Source organism: Mobula hypostoma, chromosome 22 (genome assembly GCF_963921235.1).
Source record: "Mobula hypostoma chromosome 22, sMobHyp1.1, whole genome shotgun sequence".
NCBI classification, from domain to species: Eukaryota; Metazoa; Chordata; class Chondrichthyes; order Myliobatiformes; family Myliobatidae; genus Mobula; species Mobula hypostoma.
The window spans coordinates 35,393,226-35,417,171 of NC_086118.1; the positions used below are offsets into that span (position 1 = coordinate 35,393,226).

The 23,946-nt window shown below is 41.1% G+C and overlaps 1 protein-coding gene across 1 annotated transcript in view; it reads right to left on the minus strand.

The window, feature by feature from the left end:
• LOC134360278 (protein sidekick-2-like) overlaps positions 1-23,946 on the minus strand; it is a 983,228-nt gene that overhangs the window by 29,733 nt on the left and 929,549 nt on the right. Inside the window, exon 44 of the mRNA XM_063074455.1 lies at positions 8,782-8,911. Coding sequence (XP_062930525.1) covers positions 8,782-8,911 — 130 coding nt within the window. The remainder of the gene's footprint in view (positions 1-8,781; positions 8,912-23,946) is intronic.

Genomic DNA, 23,946 nt, shown 5'->3' on the forward strand with positions numbered 1-23,946 from the left:
TAGGTCAGAGAATTTACATCTACAGTAAATAATATTGTGAAAAGATTCAGAGAATTCAGAGACATCTCAGTGCATAAAGGGCAAGGTCAGAAACCACTGCTGAATGTGCGTGATCTTCGAGCCCTCAGGCGGCACTGCCTAAGAAACCGTCATGCTACTGTGACAATTATAGCCACCTGGGCTTGGGAGTACTTCGGAAAACCATTATCACTCAACACAGTCTGTCACTGCATCCAGAAATGCAACTTGAAACTGTATTACGCAAGGAGGAAGCCATACATCAACTCTATGCAGAAATGCCGGCGAGTTCTCTGGGCCCGAGCTCACCTCAGATGGACCGAGAGACTGTGGAACTGTGTGCTGTGGTCAGATGAGTCCACATTTCAGCTACTTTTCGGAAAAAACGGGCGTCGAGTTCTCCGTGCCAAAGATGAAAACGACCATTCAGATTGTGACCAGCGAAAGGTGCAAAAGCCAGCATCTGTGATGGCAGGGGGGTGCATCAGTGCCCATGGCATGGGTGAGTTGCAAGTATGTGAAGGTACCATTGACTCTGAGGCGTATATTAGGATTTTAGAGAGATATATGTTGCCATCAAGGCGACGTCTCTTCCCGGGACGTCCATGCTTATTTCAGCAGGACAATGCCAGACCACATTCTGCATGGGCTACAACAGCGTGGCTTTGTAGACACAGAGTGCGTGTGCTTGACTGGCCTGCTGCCAGTCCAGATCTATCTCCTATTGAAAAGGTATGGCGCATCATGAAGAGGAGAATCAGACAACGGAGACCACGGACTGTTGAGCAGCTGAAGTCTTATATCAAGCAAGAAGGGACAAAATTTCCAATTGCAAATCTACTACAATTAGTATCCTCAGTTCCAAAACGATTAAAAAGGGTTATTAAAAGGAAAGGTGATGTAACATAATGGTAAACGTGCCTCTGTCCCAACTTTTGTTGAGTGTGTTGCAGCCATCAAATTCTAAATTTGTGTATGTTTACAAAATACAATTAAGTTGGTCAGTAAAACTATTGAAAATCTTTTCTTTGTACCTTTGTCAGTTAAGTAAAGGTTCACGTGAATTAACACATCACAGATTTTTGTTTTTATTGTATTTTGGAAAATATCCCAACTTTTCTGGAAATGGAGTTTGTAGTTTGTTAAGGGTGATTACTCGGAGGTAGTGTCAATAGTGTCTCATAGCTCTGTAAAATCAGAAGGAAAATAGAACAAATCAACCATGCATTTAATAACAAAAAAATTGAGGGCCATCTTGGTAGTTTGCTTTGCCATTCTGCTCTTCAATCAATGACTTCAAACTAATTCAATTTCTGAATACTTTTGGGATGATTTAACTCAACCTAGAACTAAATTACAGCTTCATTATCACTCCAAGATATTCAGTGATCTATTTTAATAGGGCTATTGGGATAAAGATAGAACCCAGTTGACAAGTGGGAACTTGCAATTAAAATCCAGAATAAATTAATTGAACGTATATTAAGCTGCACTCATTTCTCACCTACCATCTACACTGTATAGTTGCGAGATTACTGTCTCCACTGAATAATTCTTTTTCAGCATTTTTACATAATTAATTAAGAGGTACTTGAATGCAAACATATCTACTTATTTATCCCTGGTCATTAGCCATAAACACATTATATATTCTCACCCTCTGGGTAATAATGTAGAAGTAATTGAAAATATTGCACCACACCTTAAAGGTTCAAAAGAATAAAAATGCCTGGACTTTCAATCCGTAAGCTGGTTTGTCTGAATTCCAGCCTTAAAGATACTTAACTTAATTCACCCTTGATGAAAAAAAATGATAAAATGCATCAGTCCTGCTGAAGGACAGGATCTATTTGTCCTTCTTCATTCTTTAAATATTTTTATCTTACATTTATCAATGGTGAGTTTGTTAACAAAGGGGACTAGGTTATTTTCCAGACTTTTTAAATGGAAATACAAATACTACATGTAATTTCATTTACATACGTGAACACATCAATAGCTGAATCTTAAACTACTTATGGGGCTGAGATTTGATAATTGTTCCTAGTTGCAACACACAATCTGAAAAATGGGTAGACAAAGCAAAATACATCTGATTAGATTCAGATGTTTACTTTGTACTGAAACTGAAAATCATGGTAATTTTCACTGTAAGCGATTTTGATAGGTCAAGTGTTATATGTGTGGTTAAAATTTTAATTAATATGTATCATAAATATTGTATCCTAGAAGTGGACAGAAATGCATGTCAAAGTGGCACTACGTGGCAATGGCAGAGTACAATTCAAATTCCTATGATGTTCTCCGGATGCTAGGAAGTGTTGAACGCAGCTGGTGATCATTCACATTTCACTTCAGTTGTGTGTTGCATTAAAACACGTATTGCATGATGGAATTTCTAAACCAAGATTTTTTTTTGCTTTATACAAACTGATGTGAAAGGGTGCTATATATTTGTAATAAAAGTGTAAACATCAAAAGCAGTAGATGAATTCTAATAAAGCTGGATTCATATTTCACAAATTAGACTCGACTCAAGGAATACCAATGTTAGCTTTTCCTCTATCATAAGAGTAGATTTTTTTTCCATTTAGAAGTCCTTAATGAAAGATTATGTCATATGTACAACATGATCTATTACTTTTGTCTATTCACTTTCAGTATACATAATTTAATATACAGGTTCATTAGAAGCCTTTGGAAAGTCTGCTTTTTTTTATATTTCTCCTTGAATTTTTGCCCCCATCTTTCATTTTAAATATATCCATTACTTTTTGAGATATAAAAAGCCCCTTTAGGTGCAACATCTAAGCAGACATCCCACCTCTCCCAGAAGTTCTGGGAGTCTCCCGCATATTAATAGTGGCTCCCTGATGCCCGCAAATTATATACAATGTCCTGGAAATCAATTTCCGGGAGCGAGAGAGAGAGACAGCAAGTGAGAGTGTGAGAGTGACCATGAGAGAGAGAGCGAGAGAGAGAAACAGACCGGGAGAGGGGGAGAGGGAGGGAGGGAGGGAGAGAGAGAGAGAGGGAGGGAGAGAGAGAGAGAGGGAGAGAGAGAGAGAGAGCGCACGAGCACGCGCGCGCCATGGGAGAGAGTTCCAAAAAAAGAAAATATAAAACATACGTCACCCCAGACGACACTGAAGTGTACCCCTGCCTAATAGGGGTCAAAAATAATGACAGTGTTGCTCGCTGCACAGTTTGCAACTGTGACTGTTCTATTATCCATGGTGGGTTAAGACTGTAAAAGACATGTTGGTGTCATTCATTCATTAGCATAGCTAACGTTGTTTAATCCAACTGGCTAGCTGCTAAGGAGCTACTCTATTGCAGACATCCCACCTCTCCTGGAAGTCTCCCACAAATTGATGATGCTACCTCCCTGAAATGAGTTTTTGCAGGGTGGGATGTCTGTATTCTGCATAAGTGAATGTTGAGCACTCGATAGCTATTTAAATTCCAATGTTGAACAGAATCAGGAATGGGAACACTGATCAATGTAATAATCCTGCCCTGGGGCACTTCGTTACATTACACTGTTGCCAACATTGATGAGCTGAGATAACCAACCCAATGCAGAGTGGAGCTCAAACCTGTAGCTTTTCTAGTTTAACTCACTGTTGTCAAGTGAGTACAAGAGTCACTGCAAATGCTGGGTAAGGTGTCTTTAATGGTGGTGGTCTTCAAGTTAGTTCAGGGAATATGTTTTTGTATCTTTCATATCATAGAGCCATATCCCCAGCAATTTTTTTTTCATTCTACACAGGCAGTAAGTATCTTGTACTTGTTGAGAAGATTAAAAACTGCGGCTCCTGCATCCTGATATCTCTCACGTCCTACAATTCCTTCAGAAGAGGAGGCCATTTGGCCTTTTGAGTCCAGGCCAATTCCTGAGCAATTTAAACAGCTCTCTCCCCCATCGCTTGCCTTGTATCTACAAATTATTTCCTTCTGTCCATAGATTCAAAGGCCTAACTGAATGAAAAAATTTACTTGATGAGGCAACTTGCGCACCATGAGTGTAAGCTGAGCAGAACTGCAAATTCAAAACTAAAAAAAATGAATTTATAACTTTCATTTGAAATGAAGAATAAGCAATGGAAGATAGTTTAAGATAAAAGAAAAGCAAGTTTTTTAGTTATTTGTCGGCTTAACTTTTTCTCCTTTGCCCTTTCTTCCTTAATACAAATTTTATAGCTCACGATGAAGTGTTATTCTAAATCCGAGACCAAATTCTGATTGCTATTTTTTCACTGATACAATTCAGCGAGAGGGTTGGTTCAGGAGAATCTCATTCTCCTTTTCACTCAATAGTCTTAAATTTTCAGCAAGGTTCATTAGCAAGTAATTTCAGAGATTTGCCTCTTCCTGTCCTGACCCACCTCCATTTTCAACTCATCCAAAATCGCTTATCCGGATTCTCTGTGCGCTGCTGAGCGAGCCCTGATAACCAGCAGTGACTACTGATCTAGCAATACAACAGTTTTACATTTTTCCTTAGTTTGATACTCCACATCATACCAGTAATAGACAACAGACAATAGGTGCAGGAGTAGGCCATTTGGCCCTTCGAGCCAGCACCGCCATTCACTGTGATCATGGCTGATCATCCACAATCAGTACCCCGTTCCTGCTTTCTCCCCATATCCCTTGACTCCACTATCTTTAAGAGCTCTATCTAACTCTTTCTTAAGAGCATCCAGAGACTTGGCCTCCACTGCCTTCTGAGGCAGAGCATTCCACAGATCCACAACTCTCTGGGTGAAAAAGCTTTTCCTCAACTCCGTTCTAAATAGCCTACCCCAAATTCTTAAACTGTGGCCTCTGGTTCTGGACTCCCCCAACATCAGGAACATGTTTCCTGCCTCTAGCGTGTCCAATCCCTTAATAATCTTATATGTTTCAATCAGATCCCCTCTCATCCTTCTAAATTCCAGTGTATACAAGCCCAGTCACTCCAATCTTTCAACATATGACAGTCCCACCATCCCGGGAATTAACCTTGTGAACCTATGCTGCACTCCCCCAATAGCAAGAATGTCCTTCCTCAAATTTGGAGACGAAATCTGCACACAATACTCCAGGTGTGGTCTCACCAGGGCCCTGTACAACTGCAGAAAGACCTCTTTGCTCCTATACTCAACTCCCCTTGTTATGAAGGCCAACATACCATTAGCTTTCTTCACTGCCTGCTGTACCTGCATGCTTACTTTCAGTGACTGATGAACAAGGACACCTAGATCTCGTTGTACTTCCCCTTTTCCTAACTTGACACCATTCAGGTAGTAATCTGCCTTCCTGTTCTTGCCACCAAAGTGGACAACCTCACATTTATCCACATTAAACTACATCTGCCATGCATCTGCCCACTCACCCAACCTATCCGTCACCCTGCATTCTCATAACATCCTCCTCATATTTCACACTGCCACCCAGCTTTGTGTCATCTGCAAATTTGCTAATGTTACTTTTAATCCCTTCATCTAAATCATTAATGTATATTGTAAATAGCTGAGGTGCCAGCACCGAGCCTTGCGGTACCCCACTAGTCACTGCCTGCCGTTCTGAAAGGGACCCGTTAATCCCTACTCTTTGTTTCCTGTCTGCCAACCAATTTTCTATCCACGTCAGTCCCCTACCCCCAATACCACGTGCTCCAATTTTGCCCACTAATCTCCTATGTGGGACCTTATCAAAGGCTTTCTGAAAGTCCAGGTACACTACATCCACTGGCTCTCCCTTGTCCATTTTCATAGTTACATTCTCAAAAACTTCCAGAAGATTAGTCAAGCATGATTTCCCCTTCGTAAATTCATGCTGACTCGGACCGATCCTGTTCCAGCTATCCAAGTGTGCCGCTATTTCATCTTTTATAATTGACTCCAGCATCTTCCCCACCACTGATGTCAGGGTATCTGATCTATAATTCCCTGTTTTCTCTCTCCCTCCTTTCTTAAAAAGTGGGATAACATTAGCTACCCTGCAATCCACAGGAACTGATCCTGAATCTATAGAACATTGGAAAATGATTACCAATGCATCCATGATTTCTAGTGCCACCCTCTTAAGTACCCTGGGATGCAGACCATCAGGCCCTGGGGATTTATCAGCCTTCAGTCCCATCAGTCTATCCAACACCATTTTCTGCCTAATGTGAATTTCCTTCAGTTCCTCCGTTACCCTAGGTCCTCTGGCCACTATTACAAATGGGAAATTGTTTGTGTCTTCCCTAGTGAAGACAGATCCAAAGTACCTGTTCAACTCGTCTGCCATTTCTTTGCTCCCCATAATAAATTCACCTTTTTCTGTCTTCAAGGGCCCAACTTTAGTACCCTGACACCTCTCATTAACTTGTTCAGCTGAACAACAATCTGAAATCTCTGCACTGCTCTAATTCCAGATGATACTTGCATAATTATTGATGAAATTAGTTTAAAAACAGGCAACAGCACAAAAAGGAGGAATATTTAGTTTTACATGCCGACATACAGTAGGCAGGTGGAGACACAAAAGACTGCAAATATCTGAGCCAAAGCTCCAGTTGCCTTTGATCTCAGACTAATCTCTTGACTGACAAGAGAAATGTTAAATATTAACTCCAAATCATGATAGTCATGAATTAATAGTTTCAGTTACAGTCAAGTACAAAAAATAAACTGAGAATTGGGGAGTTAAGAGACAACAGTACAAATCATATCCCTGTGAGGAGTGAAACTATAACCATGAAAAGGAAAATGGTTGAACACCAATATTAAGTTAATGTAATTAACACAACTGAATTATTTTGTTTCCGGTTACATGCTACATACTGCATCAAACAGATAATGTCAACTCTATTGGAATGCCCATCAAAGAAGACTGAAAAAACCTAGAATTATGAAATGTTTTCATATAATGAAGCCCATATGACAATGGTATCTTATTAGATTTCTAGGCGGTACAATCTCTACTACTCTGGTTAGTCTTAGGGCTCACTGAAACCTGTGCTGATTTAACTGGCTGGAGTGTTCACTGATGTCTTTAACCTCTTGCTTCAGCAGTCTGAAGTACCCAGCTGCTTCAAGCAGGCTTCAATTATACCAGTACCCAAGAAGAACTCAGTAACCTGCCTCAATGACTGTTGTCCAGTAACACTTAGATCCACTGTGATCATGTGCTTTGAGAGGTTGGTGATGAAACATATCCTGCCTGAGGAGCGAAATTGACGTGCTCCAGTTTGCCTACCGTCGCAACAGGTCTCATTAGCTCTTCACTCAACCTTGGAACATCTGGACTCGTGAAGGTGCATAAATCAGAATGTTTTTTATTGACTACAGATTGGCACGAATATTATTCTCCCCTTGAAGCTAATCAATAAGCTTCAAGATCTAGGTCTCAGTACATCCTTCTGTAACTGGATCCACAACTTCCTCCCTTGCAGACACTGGTCTGTTTGGATTGGCAACAACATCTCTACCACAACCTCCATCAGCACAGGTGGAACACAAGGCTGTGTGCTTAACTCCCTGCTCTACTCACTTTATTCTTGTGACTGCGGGGCAAAGTAAAACTTTAATGCTATATTTAAGTCTACTGACAACACTACTGTCACTAGATAAATCAAAGGTGGTGACGAATCAGCATATAGGAAAGAGACTGAAAATCTGGCTGAGTGGTGCCACAACAACGATCTCTTACTTAACGTTAACAAGACCAAGGAGCTGATTTATTTTCTGCAGGAGGAGGAAACCGGAGGTCTATAAGCCAGTCCTCAACAGGGAATCAGAGGTGGAGGACAGCAGCAACTTTAAATTCCTTCCTGTTATCATTTCAGAGGATCAGTCTTGGGTCAAGCACCTAAGTGCCATTGCAAAGAAAGCATGGCAGCACCTCATCTAAAACTTTGACAAACTTCTATAGATGAGCAGTGGAGAGTATACTAACTGATTGGACCACGGCCGGGTATGGAAACACCAATGCCCTTGAATGGAAAAGCCTACAAAAAGTAGTGGATTTAGCTCAGTCCATCATAGTAAAACCCTCCCCACTACTGAGCACATCTACAAGGAGCAGTGCTGTAGGAAAGCACCATCCGTCATCAAGAACCACCACCGTACGGACCATGCTCTGTTTTCGCTGCTGCCCTCCGGAAGAAGGCACAGAAACCTCGGGACTCACACCACCAGGTTCAGGAACAATTATTACCGGTGAACCATCAGCCTCTTGAACCAGTGGGATAGCTTCACTCACCTCAAACACTAAACTGTTCCCTTACCCTATGGACTCATTTTCAATGACTCTTCATCTCATGTTCTTGATATTTATTGCTTGTTTGTTTGTTTGTTTATTTATTTATTATTATGTATTTGCACAGTTTGTTGTCTTTTGCTCACGGGTTGTTTGTCCATCTTGTTCTGTGCATTTTTTCAGTTGATTCTACAGTTCTTCGTATCTACTATGAATGCCCACAAGAAAATGAATCTCAGGATTGTATGTGGAGATAAAGATGTACTTTGATAATAAACTTACTTTGAACTTTGAACTTTCTTAAAAGCAGGCTCATGTATGTTTACATTTGGCCTATTCAACCAAGAGCACTATTTTTATTGCTTTTCGGTACACAGCAGAGTATCTTGAACATCTAACGACCTCTGAAATATGTATGCTTTGTAATTTACGACATGTAAATGTTCGTTGTTGCATACTTCCAACAATAGTTCAGCAGTCTTGGGTAACCTTGGATATCTCAAAGAATCGCAGTATCAAACTGGTGCTTACCTGAGAGTCTGACATTTCAGAGGGTTTCTCGGTTAGACTGCTGCTCTCTGCTGGGATTAGATCATTGTATTTTGTGCTGATATCCTCATCTGAGTAATGGAGACTACCAGGACTTGGCCGTGGCGGCGATCTGTGGAAATGAGATACTTATGAAAGCCTGTAATAACCCTTGATAATTAAATGCATGACATTTTTAATCAGTATTGGTTTCCCTGTTGTGAACATAGAAATGAAAGGAAATACTTTGAAAGCGGGACACACCTCACATCACACAATTTTGAAAGCACTGTGTTTTGGAATATCACCAAACAATTTTTAGGAGTCCATTAATTTATATATGTTTGATTAAAATTTCAATAAAATTAAGACTTTTGAACTATTCAGGCAGTACTTGCCACACAAACCCAAAAACCTTTTGCAACTTTTGAATATCTTTACGTTGCTGCCAATCTTGTGATTTAAAGTATTATATCATCCGCTAGAAAATACTTTATGAAAGCCTGAGTTTGTGACGTTCTTACATTAATATATGCATTTCTTACTTTACACTTTCAAAGTGTTTTATTTCCACTTATCTAGAGCTTAATTCAGTGCTAGACAAGCAGAGAGAGAACTTTCTCAGAGGTAAAGGCAGTGAAGCATTCCAAGTTAAATCTGAATTTGTGAACATCAATTAAATCAGCAGCTTAGGTTTTACAATTGGCCTCCAGTCCCCTTATTAGTTCACGTGAGCAGTTTGAATCTTAACTACTATTCAGTGATTCCTGCCACCATGTATGTCCTCCCACCATACTATGTAGTATGTTGTATAAAACTCCTATAACCACTGGAGTAGCAGAAATCCTTCCTGAGGAAATATAGCATTTCTGCTGACTTCCAAGAATCTCTGGTCTGTGAGCATGAAAAGTGGAAGCGTTCAGGATGGCATTGTCAGCCTTGAATTCATGCATCAGGAGCAGGGGGATGTCCAATGCAAACAACATGAGTGCATGATCTCACTAAGTACCCCTATGCCTGTCCCAGCAAGTGTCTCTTGCCCACTTATTGTACACATTATGGAATCTATATTGACCTCACCAACCAACACAAAAGCAAGTCATCTTCATTCTCAAGGCAATGCCTATAAAGGCGTCAAAAATAACCATTTGTGTGAAAGGAAATGATGACTGCATTACACAATTAATATTATAAAATAGCAAGAAAGTCTGATAAGCTGTGTCTCCATCTGGTATGAGAGCAGCAGTGCATTGGACCAGAAGTCACTACCAAGGACTGCGACAATGGCTGAGAGGATCATAAAGATCCCACCCATCCATTCAGCATCCTCTTTGACTTTCTACCATCATAACGACAAGACCGATCATGATAGGCAACAGCTTCTTCCCTCAGGCCTTTTGGCTTCTGAACTCACTGCCGCATCACATTTGAACTGGATATTTTGTACTGTACCTTACAATGTTTAATATATGCACTTTGTTTATCTATGCATAATTTATTTTTAGATTTAATTCTTACCCTCCTAAGTCAGTGTGTGCTACATGTGTGTTATGTATACTACTGTGCTTTACACCCTGGTCTGGAGGAGCTTTGTCTCATTTGGCGGCATACATGTATACAGTTAAGTGACGACAGACTTTAAAAAAAGTTGCTTTGCCTGGTGTGATATGAAATGATAAAGTCCTGGAAGGTCTCAAATGAGCATGTTTCAGCTTGGTGTGATTGAGTAGTGCTACACTGACCAATAAAACTCCAGTGCATTGACAATACACACAAAAATAGAGCAGGATTCGCATTCCTTACAGTTTTCTACAGATCCCAGCTAAGTCTACCTTTGTGTGGACATCACGTGAAATAAGTTCTATTATACGTGTCAACACAAGGACTGCATTGGCACCGCTTCCTGCACGCATGCTGAGCTCATTGACTTCATTAACTTTGCCTCCAACTTTCACCCTGCCCTCAAGTTTACCTGGTCCATTTCCAACACCTCCCTCCCCTTTCTAGATCTTTCTGCTCTATCTCTGGAGACAGCTTATCTACTGATGTCTACTATAAGCCTATGGACTCTCACAGCTATCTGGACTATTCCTCTTCTCACCCTGTCTCTTGCAAAAATGCCATCCCCTTCTTGCAATTCCTCCGTCTCCGCCGCATCTGCTCTCAGGATGAGGCTTTTCTTTCCAGGACGAAGGAGATGTCCTCTTTTTTTAAAGAAAGGGGCTTCTCTTCCTCCACCATCAACTCTGCTCTCAAATGCATGTCTCCCATTTCACGCACATCTGCTCTCACCCCATCCTCCTGCCACACCACTAGGAATAGGGTTCCCCTGGTCCTCACCTACCACCCCACCAGCCTCCGGGTCCATCATATAATTCTCCGTAACTTCCGCCACCTCCAACGGGATCCTACCACTAAGCACATATTTCCCTCCCCCCCCACCCCCCGCTTTCCACAGGGATTGCTCCGTACGCAACTCCTTTGGCCACAGATTTTAATTCCACGTCCCATTCCCATTCTGATATGTCTATCCATGGCCTCCTCTACTGTCAAGATGAAGCCACACTCAGGTTGGAGGAACGACACCTTATATTCCGTCTGGGTAGCCTCCAACCTGATGGCATGAACATTGACTTCTCTAACTTCCGCTAATGCCCCACCTCCCCCTTGCACCCCATCCGTTATTTATTTATTTATTATATACATATATATAATCTTCTTCTCTCTCTCCTTTTTCTCCCTCTGTCCCTCTCACTATACTCCTTGCCCATCCTCTGGGCTTACCCCTCCTCCCTAGGCCTCCCATCCCATGATCCTCTCGTATCCCTTTTGCCAATCAACTGTCCAGCTCTTGGCTCCATCCCTCCCCCTCCTGTCTTCTCCTATCATTTTGGATCTCCCCCTGCGCCTCCCAGTTTCAAATCTCTTACTAGCTCTTCCTTCAGTTAGTCCTGACGAAGGGTCTTGGCCCGAAACGTCGACTGTACCTCTTCCTAGAGATGCTGCCTGGCCTGCTGCGTTCACCAGCAACTCTTATGTGTGTTGCTTTATACTTGTCATGCAGTTTCTACTCAGACACAAGTGTGAAGAATGATTACATGGGAAAGTTGCCATGGAAAGAAGGAAGCTTGTGACAACACCTGAGAGAAGTATTAGTATCTGAAGGGAGAGGAAAAAGTAATGTGAAAATGAGGAACAGGAAATATTAAGCCTATCTAATTACTGGAGTCATACAGCACTGAAACAGGCCATTTGGCCCATCATGTCAATGTTGATCATCAAGTACTCATCTGTACTTATAAAAAAATCAATACTAAAAATATTGATGTCATGCTTTTGCCATCCCAGTGTCCTAACTACTGGTCAGTGAAATGGATCTAAATTATTCATAAAACAACTGATTTTTTTGGCTTTGATCTTTATCACAGGAAGAGCAACAGTATGTAATAATTTTTATCCCAATGCTGTAGTTAAATTTTTATTTGTCAGCAATAATACATTTTTTGATAACGTATTTTAATTATATAACAAAACTCAAAACTCTGATATTCTTTAATGCATGATCCAAAAAAGCAGAGTATTCAGAAACAATGCCCCATTCACTCCAGACAATGCTGTATGCAATTTATTTAAACAACCTCAGCAGCACATGATACAGTCACAAAAGAATGTTGGCTGTGTGGTTGATTATTTGCACTTCCAACAAAATCCTGCGTTCTCGGTAATTTTCGCAATCCCTAACGACTAATGTTTGCATAATTAAATTTAAACCTTCATGTTGGCAAATATGATTGCAATCCAAAGCACTTGAATATTCAGGTGTGGCATGACTGGTGTTTGGATCAGCTCCGAAACCAACTGTCTGAAATTGTATTTTGGTGTTTCATAACAAACTTCCCCCGAATGATTAAACACCTTAGTTGAGTGAGAATTTTAGTTTTGCTATTCTTGTCGACCCAGTGTATGTCTTTTATCATCAAGAGTGAAGGAGGTAGTTGTGGATTTAAGTCCCCCCCTATCTGTTCCAACATTCCAGTGCTACGTCTGAGGAAATGCTGTGGAATTATTGTCTGTCATGTCAAATATTAAATCAACACTCCATTTTCTCCCAAAGCAGATTAAAATGAGTCCGTGGCACTATTTAGATAAAGTTCTGGGGAATGGTGCATTGTGAGAATTGCAATGTCCTTTTGGCTCTCCCAGGTAGTTCAAAATAATCCTATGAATTTGCTTTGAAAATATAACTTATCCCTTACTTAACTCTTTGACCAAGATCATTAAAATGGGCTGTTTGGTTTATTGTATTGTTGTTTGTGATAACTTTCTCTATATAAATGGCTTACTATGCATCCTATATGCAGGCGTTAAGTACCTCATTGGCTTTAACACACTTGGGCTGCTTAATGCTGTGAAAGAAACTATGTAAATGTAATTTTTTCTTCTTTTATTTTACTAAATCTGCAGTAAGATCCGGAAGCACAAGATCATAAAAATAGCCTGTCACTTCCAGTCAATCCCTTCTGTGCACTGAGCTGGAGGTGGAAAAATACATTTCCAACATACTAGGTTGTGAAAACAAGACCCAGGTTGATATAGAAAGTTCAGAAGAGAAACAAAAAGAAAACAAGAGAAGCCAAAAAAAACAACAAATAAAGGAAAGGACTGGTGGCATATAAAATATTTGCAGCCATGTGAATTGGGAAGAGATTGTCAGAAGAGATATGGCATGATCAAGTTCTGAAAAGAAAGCCTCCTGAATGGAGGCAGAGGGCATGGCTGCTGAACTGAATGTGTATCTTACACCAGTCTTCACAAAGGAAAAAGATGGTGCTGATGATGCTGCAAAGAAAGATGCAACTGAGATTGCAGATGGGATTAATATTGACAGAGGAAGTATAAAAAAGGCTAATTGCAATTAAAGTGGAATTAAGGGAGGAATTTTCAGGGATCCTGCTATAATCTTCCAAACTTCTATAAATCAGTGTAGAGCCTGAGGAGTGTAAAAAAGATGCATGGTTCTTCTCGAGATGATGATTCACTAGAAAAATGAGTCTTCCACTAACTCATTCATGATTCACGAAATCACATTAAATATTTCTGAGTTATGTGATTGAGTGCCACGTGAATGAGAATAATTTCCTTTTCTTCTTATAGTTCAGTGAATGATCAACCAGTTCTCTAATCAGCTGTGTAACTTCTGCTCATATTTAGCCAGCTCACTGCAAATAGAGTTTGGGTATGACTAATATTCTTTCTCTTCATTGCTCATTTCTCTCTACTCTTCTGGAAAGGGATATCAATAACAGTCCCCACGATAAGTAGTGGAGGTCTCTGAAAATTGAAAATATTCCTTCTGTCCCTCGCAACAATTCAGAATGCAAGGAAGCAGCTGATCACTTCCCAACAGAAATAAGTATCATTCTGTAATGCACTTTACTTTTAAGTTATTCATCTATATAACCATATAACAAATTACAGCACGGAAACAGGCCATCTCGGCCCTTCTAGTCCGTGCCGAACGCTTACTCTCAGCCCGTAACCCTCCATTCCTTTCCTGTCCATATAGCTATCCAATTGTACTTTAAATGACAATATCAAACCTGCCTCAACCACTTCTGCTGGAAGCTCGTTCCACACAGCTACCACTCTCTGAGTAAAGAAGTTCCCCCTCATGTTACCCCTAAACTTTTGCCCCTTAACTCTCAACTCATGTCCTCTTGTTTGAATCTTCCCTACTCTCAATGGAAAAAGCCTATCCACGCCAACTCTATCTATCCCCCTCATAATTTTAAATACCCCTATTAAGTCCCCCCTCAACCTTCTACAGTCCAAAGAATGAAGACCCAACTTGTTCAACCTTTCTTTGTAACATAGGTGGTGAAACCCAGGTAACATTCTATTTAGGTCCTGACGAAGGGTCTCGGCCTGAAACGTCGACTGCGCCTCTTCCTATAGATGCTGCTTGGCCTGCTGTGTTCACCAGCAACTTTGATGTATGTTGCTTGAATTTCCAGCATCTGCAGAATTCCTGTTGTTTGCGTTTAAATTCACTACTGCGAAGCCTCTTCCAGTGATGCCTACACCGAAGAAGTTTAGATCCTCTCTTCGACGGGAGTTCAGTGAAACCATCTCTCACTGCTCCCCATCTGTAATTTCTTCGGCTCTTCAACTTTTCGACCACACAGGTCCTGACGAAGGGTCTCGGCCTGAAACGTCGAGTGCGCCTCTTCCTATAGATGCTGCTTGGCCTGCTGCGTTCACCAGCAACTTTGATGTATGTTGCTTGAATTTCCAGCATCTGCAGAATTCCTGTTGTTAACATTCTATTTAATCTTCTTGGTACTCTCTCTATTTTGTTGACACCTTTCCTGTAATTCGGAGACCAGAACTGTACACAATACTTCAAATTTGGCCTTACCAATGCCTTGTACAATTTTAACATTACATCCCAATTCCTATACTCAATGCTCTGATTTATAACGGCCAGCATACCAAAAACTTTCTTCACCATCCTATCCACATGAGATTCCACCTCCAGGGAACTATGCACCATTATTCCTCGATCCCTCTGTTCTACTGCATTCTTCAATGCCCTATCACTTACCATATATGTCCTATTTTGATTAGTCCCACCAAAATGTAGCACCTCACATTTATCAGCATTAAACTCCATCTGCCATCTTTCACCCCACTCTTCTAAATGGCCTAAATCTCTCTGCAAGCTTTGAAAGCCTACTTCATTATCCACAATGCCACCTATCTTAATATCATCTGCATATTTACTAATCCAATTTACCACCCCATCATCCAGATAACTAATGTATATGACAAACAACATTGGACCTAGTACAGATCCCTGAGGCTCACAACTAGTCACTGGCCTCCAACCTGACGAACAGTTATCCACCACTACTCTCTGGCGTCTCCCATCCAGCCACTGCTGAATCCATTTTACCACTTCAATATTAATACCTAATGATTGAACCTTCCTAACTAACCTTGCGTGTGGAACCTTGTCAAAGGCCTTACTGAAGTCCATATAAACAACATCCACAGCTTTACCCTCGTCAACTTTCCTAATAACCTCTTCAAAAAATTCAATAAGATTTGTCAAACATGACCTTCCACACACAAATCCATGTTGACTGTTCCTAATCAGACCCTGTCTATCCAGATAATTATATATACCATCTCTAAGAATACTTTCCATCAATTTACCCACCACAGACGTCAAACTCACAGGCCGATAATTGATGGGTTTACTCTTAGAACCTTTTTTAAACAATGGAACAACATGAGCAATACGCCAATCCTCCGGCACCATCCCCATTTCTAATGACATTTGTAATATTTCTCTCAGAGCCCCTGCTATTTCTACAATAACTTCCCTCAAGGTCCTAGGGAATATCCTGTCAGGACCCGGAGACTTATCCACTTTTATATTCCTTAGAAGCGCCAGTACTTCCTCTTCTTTAATCATCATACTTTCCATAATTTCCCTACCTGTTTCCCTTACCTTACAGAATTCAATATCCTTATCCTTAGTGAATACCGAAGAAAAGAAATTGTACAAAATCTTCCCCATCTCTTTTGGTTCCACACATAGCTGTCCACTCTGATTCTCTAAGGGACCAATTTTATCCCTCACTATCCTTTTCCTATTAATATAACTGTAGAAACCCTTTGGATTTATTTTCACCTTCCTTGCCAAAGCAGCCTCATATCTTTTTTTAGCTTTTCTAATTTCTTTCTTAAGATTCTTTTTACATTCTTTATATTCCTTGAGCACCTCATTTACTCCATGCTGCTTATATTTATTGTAGATATCTCTCTTTTTCTGAACCAAGTTTCCAATATCCCTTGAAAATCATGGTTCTCTCAAACTTTTAACCTTTCACCTTTCCTTTCACCTGAACAGGAACATAAAGATTCTGTACCCTCAAATTTTCATCTTTAAATGACCTCCATTTCTGTATTACATCCTTCCCATAAAACAAATTGTCCCTATCCACTCCTTCTAAATCCTTTCGCATCTCCTCAAAGATAGCCTTTCTCCAATCAAAAATCTCAACCCCGGGCCTATCCTTCTCCATAATTATATTGAAACTAATGGCATTATAATCACTGGACCCGAAGTGCACCCCAACACATACCTCTGTCACCTGACCTATCTCTTTCCCTAACAGGAGATCCAACACTGCCCCTTCTCTAGTTGGTACCTCTATGTATTGCTGCAAAAAACTATCCTGCACACATTTTACAAACTCCAAACCACCCAGCCCTTTTACAGTCTATGTGTGGAGAATTAAAATCGCCCACAATCACAACCTTGTGCTCACTACAAATATCTGCTATCTCCTTACAGATCTGCTGCTCCAATTCTCACTCCCCATTAGGTGGTCTATGATACACCCCTATAAATGTTACTACACCTTTCCCGTTCCTCAATTCCACCCAAATAGCCTCCCTAGACGAGCCCTCTAATCCATCCTGCCAGAGCACCGCTGTAATATTTTCTCTGACAAGCAATGTAACACCTCCCCCTCTTGTCCCTCCAATTCTATCACACCTAAAGCAATGAAATCCAGGAATATTTAGTTGCCAATCACACCCCTCCTGCAACCATGTTTCACTAATAGCTCCCACATCATACTTCCAGGTATCAATCCATGCTTTAAGCTCATCCACCTTTCTTATAATGCTCCTAGCATTAAAATAAATGCATTTAAGAAATTTCCCACCTCTTACTCTCTGTTTATCACTAACGGTGCAAACAACGTTACTATTTTCTTTTTCTTCCTTCTCCCCTACATCTGTTCCTACACCTGTTCTGAGTTGCATTCCTGGAGAAAATGAAACTATAATGATGATGATAATATGAAGAGATACCTACTGCACCCCTTTGAAATGCAGCATGAAGTACGAGCAAAGCAACAAGTTTAGTGATGTTGAATTATGTGCTGCAGCAAATTAGAAAATTACCTACTTTTAAATAATTTTCTTATCCTTTTATGGCCTCTGTTAGTATTTTTGTGATGAGCAGACCAAAGGAAATCAAGCACATTACATCCAAAGGTAAATGCTGCATGTATTTCAAATACTTGGCTGTGCGGTCGGTAGTTAGAATATATGAACTTTATTCATTTCTCAATGTACTGTAGGTTATAGGGATTTTATGTCACTGCTGTTTCAGGTCCTTTGAACCATCTGGCTGATATACTGTAAATGTCTGTTTTGAAACTGCAGCTTTGGTTCAAAAAGTAACCGTCTTAGCTTTGAAGCAGGGAATTGTTGGTACAAGACCCATAAAATGCTTTGGGATGTTATGACGTGAATAGCATTACATAATATCTCTTGACTGAACTTGAAAAATAAAATTAGATGCAATCCAAAAGATAAAGAACTCTAGACTGTTGGAAATCCCCGACAGAAAATGAGGTGTTGTTCCTCGCGCTTCCATTGGGACTTGTCATATCAGTGCAGGAAGCCACAGACAATCAAACTGGTCAGTAAGAGTGAGATGGAGAAATCAGGATTGCCCATAAAGATGATAAACACATGAGATTCTGCAGATGCTAGAAATCCAGAGCAACTCAGCAGGTCAGGCAGCATCTATGAAAATGAATCAGCAGTCGACATTTCTGGCTGAGACCCTTCATTAGGACTGGAAAGGAAGGGGGAAGATGCCAGAGCTAGAAGGTGGGCAGAGGGGAAGCAGGATAAGATAGAGGGTGATAGGTGAAAGAGAGGGGGCTGCAATAAGAAGCAAGCAAGCGATACTGTAATTGGAAAAGCCAAAGGGCTGGAGAAGAAGGAATCAGATAGAAGAGGAGTGGACCATGGGAGAAAGGGAAGGAGGAGGGCACCAGGGGGAGGTGATAAGCAGGTGAAGATAAAAGATAAGAGGCCAGAGTGGAGAATAGAAGAAGAGGGAAGGGGAAGGGAAAAATTTACCAAAAGGAGAAATTAATGATCATGCCATCAAGTTGGAGGCTATCTAGATGGAATATCAGGAGTTGTTTCTCCCTGCGAGTGGCCTCATCATGGCTGAAGGGGAGGCCATTGACCGACATGACAGAACGGGAATGAGGATAGGAATTAATGTGGTTGGCCACCAGGAAGTTCTGCTTTTTGCAGATGGAGTAGAGGTACTCGACAAAGTGGTCCCCAAATTTACATCAGGTCTCATTAATGTAGAGGAGGCTGCATTGGGAGTATCAGATACAGTAGACAACACCAACAGATTCACAGGTGAAGTGTTGCCTCTCCAGGAAGGACTGTTTAGGATGCTGAATGGAGTTGTGACAGAAGATGAATGGGTAGGTGTGGCATTTCTGTCACTGCAAGGGAGATTGGAGGGGAGGGACGAATGGACAAAGGAATCATGGAGGAAGCGATTCCTGTGGAGTGCGGGGTGGGGGGTGAATGTGAGACCCAATGTAGATTGGAGACTTCCTTGCAGAGCATTTACACTCCGTCTGCCAGAACAAGCGTGATCCCCCAGTGGCCACCCATTTTAATTCTACTTCCCATTTCCATTCTGATATGTCCGTCTATGACCTCCTCCACTGTCATAATAAGGCCACACTTAGGCTGAAGGAACAACACCTTATCTTTCATTTGGGTAGCCTCCAAATTGATGGCATGCACATCGATTTCTCAAACTTCCAGTAATGCCTCCCCACCCCTTCACCATTTCCCATCCCCTTTTTCCTCTCTCATGTTATCTCCTTGCCCGTCCATCACCTCCGTCTGGTGCTCCCCCCCCCCTTTTTTCTTTCTTCCAAGGCCTTCTGTCTCTTTCACCAATCAACTTCCTACCTGTTTGCTTCATCCCTCCCCCTCCAAGTTCCACCCATCGCCTGGTGCTTCTCTCTCCTCTCCCCCACCTTTCAAATCTCCTCCTCAGCTTTTTTTTCTCCAGTCTTGCCAAAGGGTTTTGGCCCAAGACATTGACTATGCTTTTTTTCAAAGGTCCTGCCTGGTCTACTGAGATCCTCCAGCATTTTGTGTGTGTTGGAGGGCGGGGTGGGGGAAGTAAATGCGTGTTTTGTGGTAGGGTACCGTTGAAGATGGCAGAAGCAGTGGAGAATGATCTGTTGGCTCATGGGGTGGTAGCTGAGAAATCCTCTTCCTTCCTGGCAATCCTGATGAAGGGTCTCAGCCCAAAACGTCTACTGTTGAGTAACTTCCACAGATGCTGCCTGACCTGCTGAGTTCCTTCAGCGTTTTGTGTGTATTGCCCATACAGATGAACACATTTGCTCTGTAAAGCAGTCACTTAATTCAGATTTGGTACCATTGCTGTAAAGGAGACCACATAGTGAACACTGAATGCAGTACACAAAATTGAAAGAAGTGCTTCACTTGGAAAGACTCTTTGATTCCCTGAAGGCTTCTCTGTTTGTAATTTTAATCTCTAACTTCTGCCACTAATAATTCATTTGATGGAACCATAAACTATCCTTATAATTACAACCCAGGAGAGATAATTTCTTTGAACTGTCCATCCCTACTTACCACCTTCACTGTGTTTTTTCTCTTACGCAATACTGCATATGGGCTCTTAACTTTATTTTCCACAGATGATGCCTGCCCTGCTTGAGTGTTTTCCAGCATTTTCTGTTTGTATTAACTTGTTAAGAATTTATATCATTCTTGAATCATTTCTCTTGCTATCTGCTAATCTCTTCCAGTAACAGAATCTGGAATGATATATTTGTTCTGGTAGGTTGAAGTCAGGCACAAAAACAACACAGCTTCCCCAGTGGACATAAGACAATCTTTTGATGTCATAGATGTCCATTGTCTATAGCTATCCATATTGTATCGCTCTACGTAAACTTGCTCTAATTATTATTATTACTGGTTTGAATGGTGCTTGTACATGCATGGGGGAATTTGTGTAAAGTTGGATTTCTCCAGGTCAGGTTAGCCGAAACCCAGAGAGTGCCTTTATAGGTACTCCTAGTTTCAGACACACATAATAGAACAACCATTGCAGCTCAGTAGACCATAAGTTCATGCCACGTTTGAGGTCTTTGTCTTCAAATATTGAAGATATCAAAGGCTGACACATTGATGGTGAATTTCATCAATAATGCCTAGCTTCAGTGAGATGTACCTGAAATACAGTGGAAGGGCCCCGTTTTAACATAGAACATAGAATAGTACAGCACAGTACAGGCCATTCGGCCCACAATGTTATGCCGACCCTCAAACCCTGCCTCCCATATAAGCCCCCAACTTAAATTCCTCCATATACCTGTCCAGTAGTCTCTTAAACTTCACTAGTGTATCTGCCTCCACTACTGACTCAGGCAGTGCATTCCACGCACCAACCACTCCCTGAGTAAAAAACCTTCCGCTAATATCCCCCTTGAACTTTGCACTCCTTACCTTAAAGCCATGTCCTTTTGTATTGAGCAGTGGTGCCCAGGGGAAGAGGTGCTGGCTATCCACTCTATCTATTCTTCTTATTATCTTGTACACCTCTATCATGTCTCCTCTTATCCTCCTTCTTTCCAAAGAGTAAAGCCCTAGCTCCCTTAATCTCTGATCATAACACATACTCTCTAAACCAGGCAGCATCCTGGTAAATCTCCTCTGTACCCTTTCCAATGCTTCCACATCCTTCCTATAGTGAGGCAACCAGAACTGGACACAGTACTCCAAGTGTGGCCTAACCAGAGTTTTAAAGAGCTGCATCATTACCTTGCGACTCTTAAACTCTATCCCTCAACTTATGAAAGCTAACACCCCATACCTTCTTAACTACCCTATCCACCTGTGAGGCATGGTTTCTTGAGGACTTTCATTGTTGGAGATCAGTGTGTTGTACAGCAGATGAGGTTGGCAGAAGATACTGATCTCATGTTGAGTGCAAAGCCATTTTCCTCATATGCTTCAAAAAATGTGTCAATAATGACTTGGAGCAGAGCCTCTGAATGGGGGGCAGATGAAACCATGCCTACACACTGCAGATTAATCACGGAAATTGGGGAGACCAGTGCAGGAGTGCAGACTGAACATCTTCAATTAGTCTTGTAGATTAGCTGAACTACAGAAGGAAGCTGCTGCAGTTGATTTGTAGCATCGTAGCAAGAAATGTTTTTAATAATGTTGGGGACATGGCATAGTCCAGTCTGTATTGAGACGGGCACTGTTGTGGCTTGTATGCCTTCATGAAGCAAACTGTTAATACTGAATATACAGATCACACTTCACCTGCGAGTCTGTTGGGGACATCTAGTTTTATGTGGTACTCCCGGTGTGACCTTCTGTATATCGGTGAGACTCGACATAGATTGGGAGAATGCTTCACTGAGCATCTACGCTCCATCTGCCAGAAAAAGTGCGTCTCCCAGTAGCCACCCATTTCAATTCTACTTCCCATTCCCATATATCAGCTCATGGCAGTCCTCTACTGCTATGATGAGGCCACATTCCGTTTGGAGGTGCAGCACCGATATATTCCGTCTGGGTAGCCTCCAACCTAGTGGCAAAATTGATTTCTCAAACTTCTGGTAATTGTCCCACTCACCATTCCCCATTCTCATGTCCCTCTCTCAACTTATAACCTTACCTGCCCAGCATTTCCCTCCAGTTCTCCTCCTCCTTCCCTTTCTTCCATGGCCTTCTGTCCTCTCCTATCAGATTCCCCCATCTGCAGCTCTTTAACTCTTTCAAGAATCAACTTTCCAGCTCTTTCTTCACCCCTCTGCCCTCCCAGTTTCACCTATTGCCTACTACCTTGTATTTCTTCCTCCCCTCCCCCCACCTTCTTCCTCTGACTTCTCTTTCTTTCCAGGCCTGATGAAGGGTCTGGGCCTGAAACATCAACTGTTTACTCTGTTTTTATAGATGCTACCTGGCCTGCTGAGTTCCTCCAGTATTTTGTGTGTGTTGCTTTGGATTTCCAGAATCTGCAGATTTTCTTGTGCTTGTGATAATACTGGCTGCCATACAACAATCTCCTCCCTCAACCAAAACCTTCCAATTGAACCACTGTTTACATTTTGTTCCTTTTAAAATTTAACAATCTACTGGATTACAGTAGTCTGTTTAAAATTGGCATTACAAACTTATCCAATAGTTGACAAAGTAACTATTCACTCAGAGTATATATTTATGTATTTGGTAGACATCATGTCAAAAAGCAGGTTATCTAAAATATATTAATAACTAAAATGAAAATTGGATTAAATCAACTGTTTAAAACTGAAGCCAAGTTTCAGTTCATCTGAAACTTTAGAAACAGTTGACAGTGACACTGGGAAAGAGCTAAAGAGCTCGGAAACAGGCCAGCAATTAACTTCTATATTTTATTTCCATGGACAGCTTAGTGCAATTATACAATTTTAATACTGCCAATTTACCAATTCCAATCAGAGCTTTTGAAATCATGACCACATGTGTCCAATAAAACCATAAGTTCGAGTATCCAGAAATAGTGTGAATAGAGTAAATAAAGTTGCTGGTCATTTTTATCCAAAGAAACACTTCCAAAATTCAGTAACAGCTAACCAAACATTGTTTTACGATTTGTGTGTGAGGAATGAAATGAACTGAAATACTTTGTTAAATTTGTGGGTTAGGAAATTGTTCATTCTGTTAACAAAAACAGTTTTAAGCAGCTGGAAAAGTATGACCTAGAAGAAAGCAGAAAAAGAAATCTCATGCAACACACACAAAATGCTGGAGGAACTCAGCAGGTCAGGCAGCATCTACAGAAATATTGATGTCTCGGGCCAAGACCCTTCTTCAGGAATGGAACGTCTCATGGTAGCTTAGTGTCCATCATTTGTTTTTGGTGGGATTTTCATTCACCCTTGCACTAATATCCACTGTAAAACTTCTCCAAATGACATCAACAGGAGCACAACATGCAAAATTAATCTGCAATGAGATTTTCAGCATCATTGGTTGGTGTTTGTAAGTGGTCTATTTAAAGTCCAAACTAGACCACTCAGGCTATTGAATTGTGCAGACCACATTGGTTACATCCTGACACCAGACTCCCGAAACAGATTCCATTTTGATTTCCATCATGGGAGAATATTACCAGGCAAACAAGGGAAGAGATCCAAGGATGTGCTTAAATCTGCCTTGAAAAGAAGATTGAAATTACATTTATTATCAAAGAATGTGTAATTATACAACATTGAG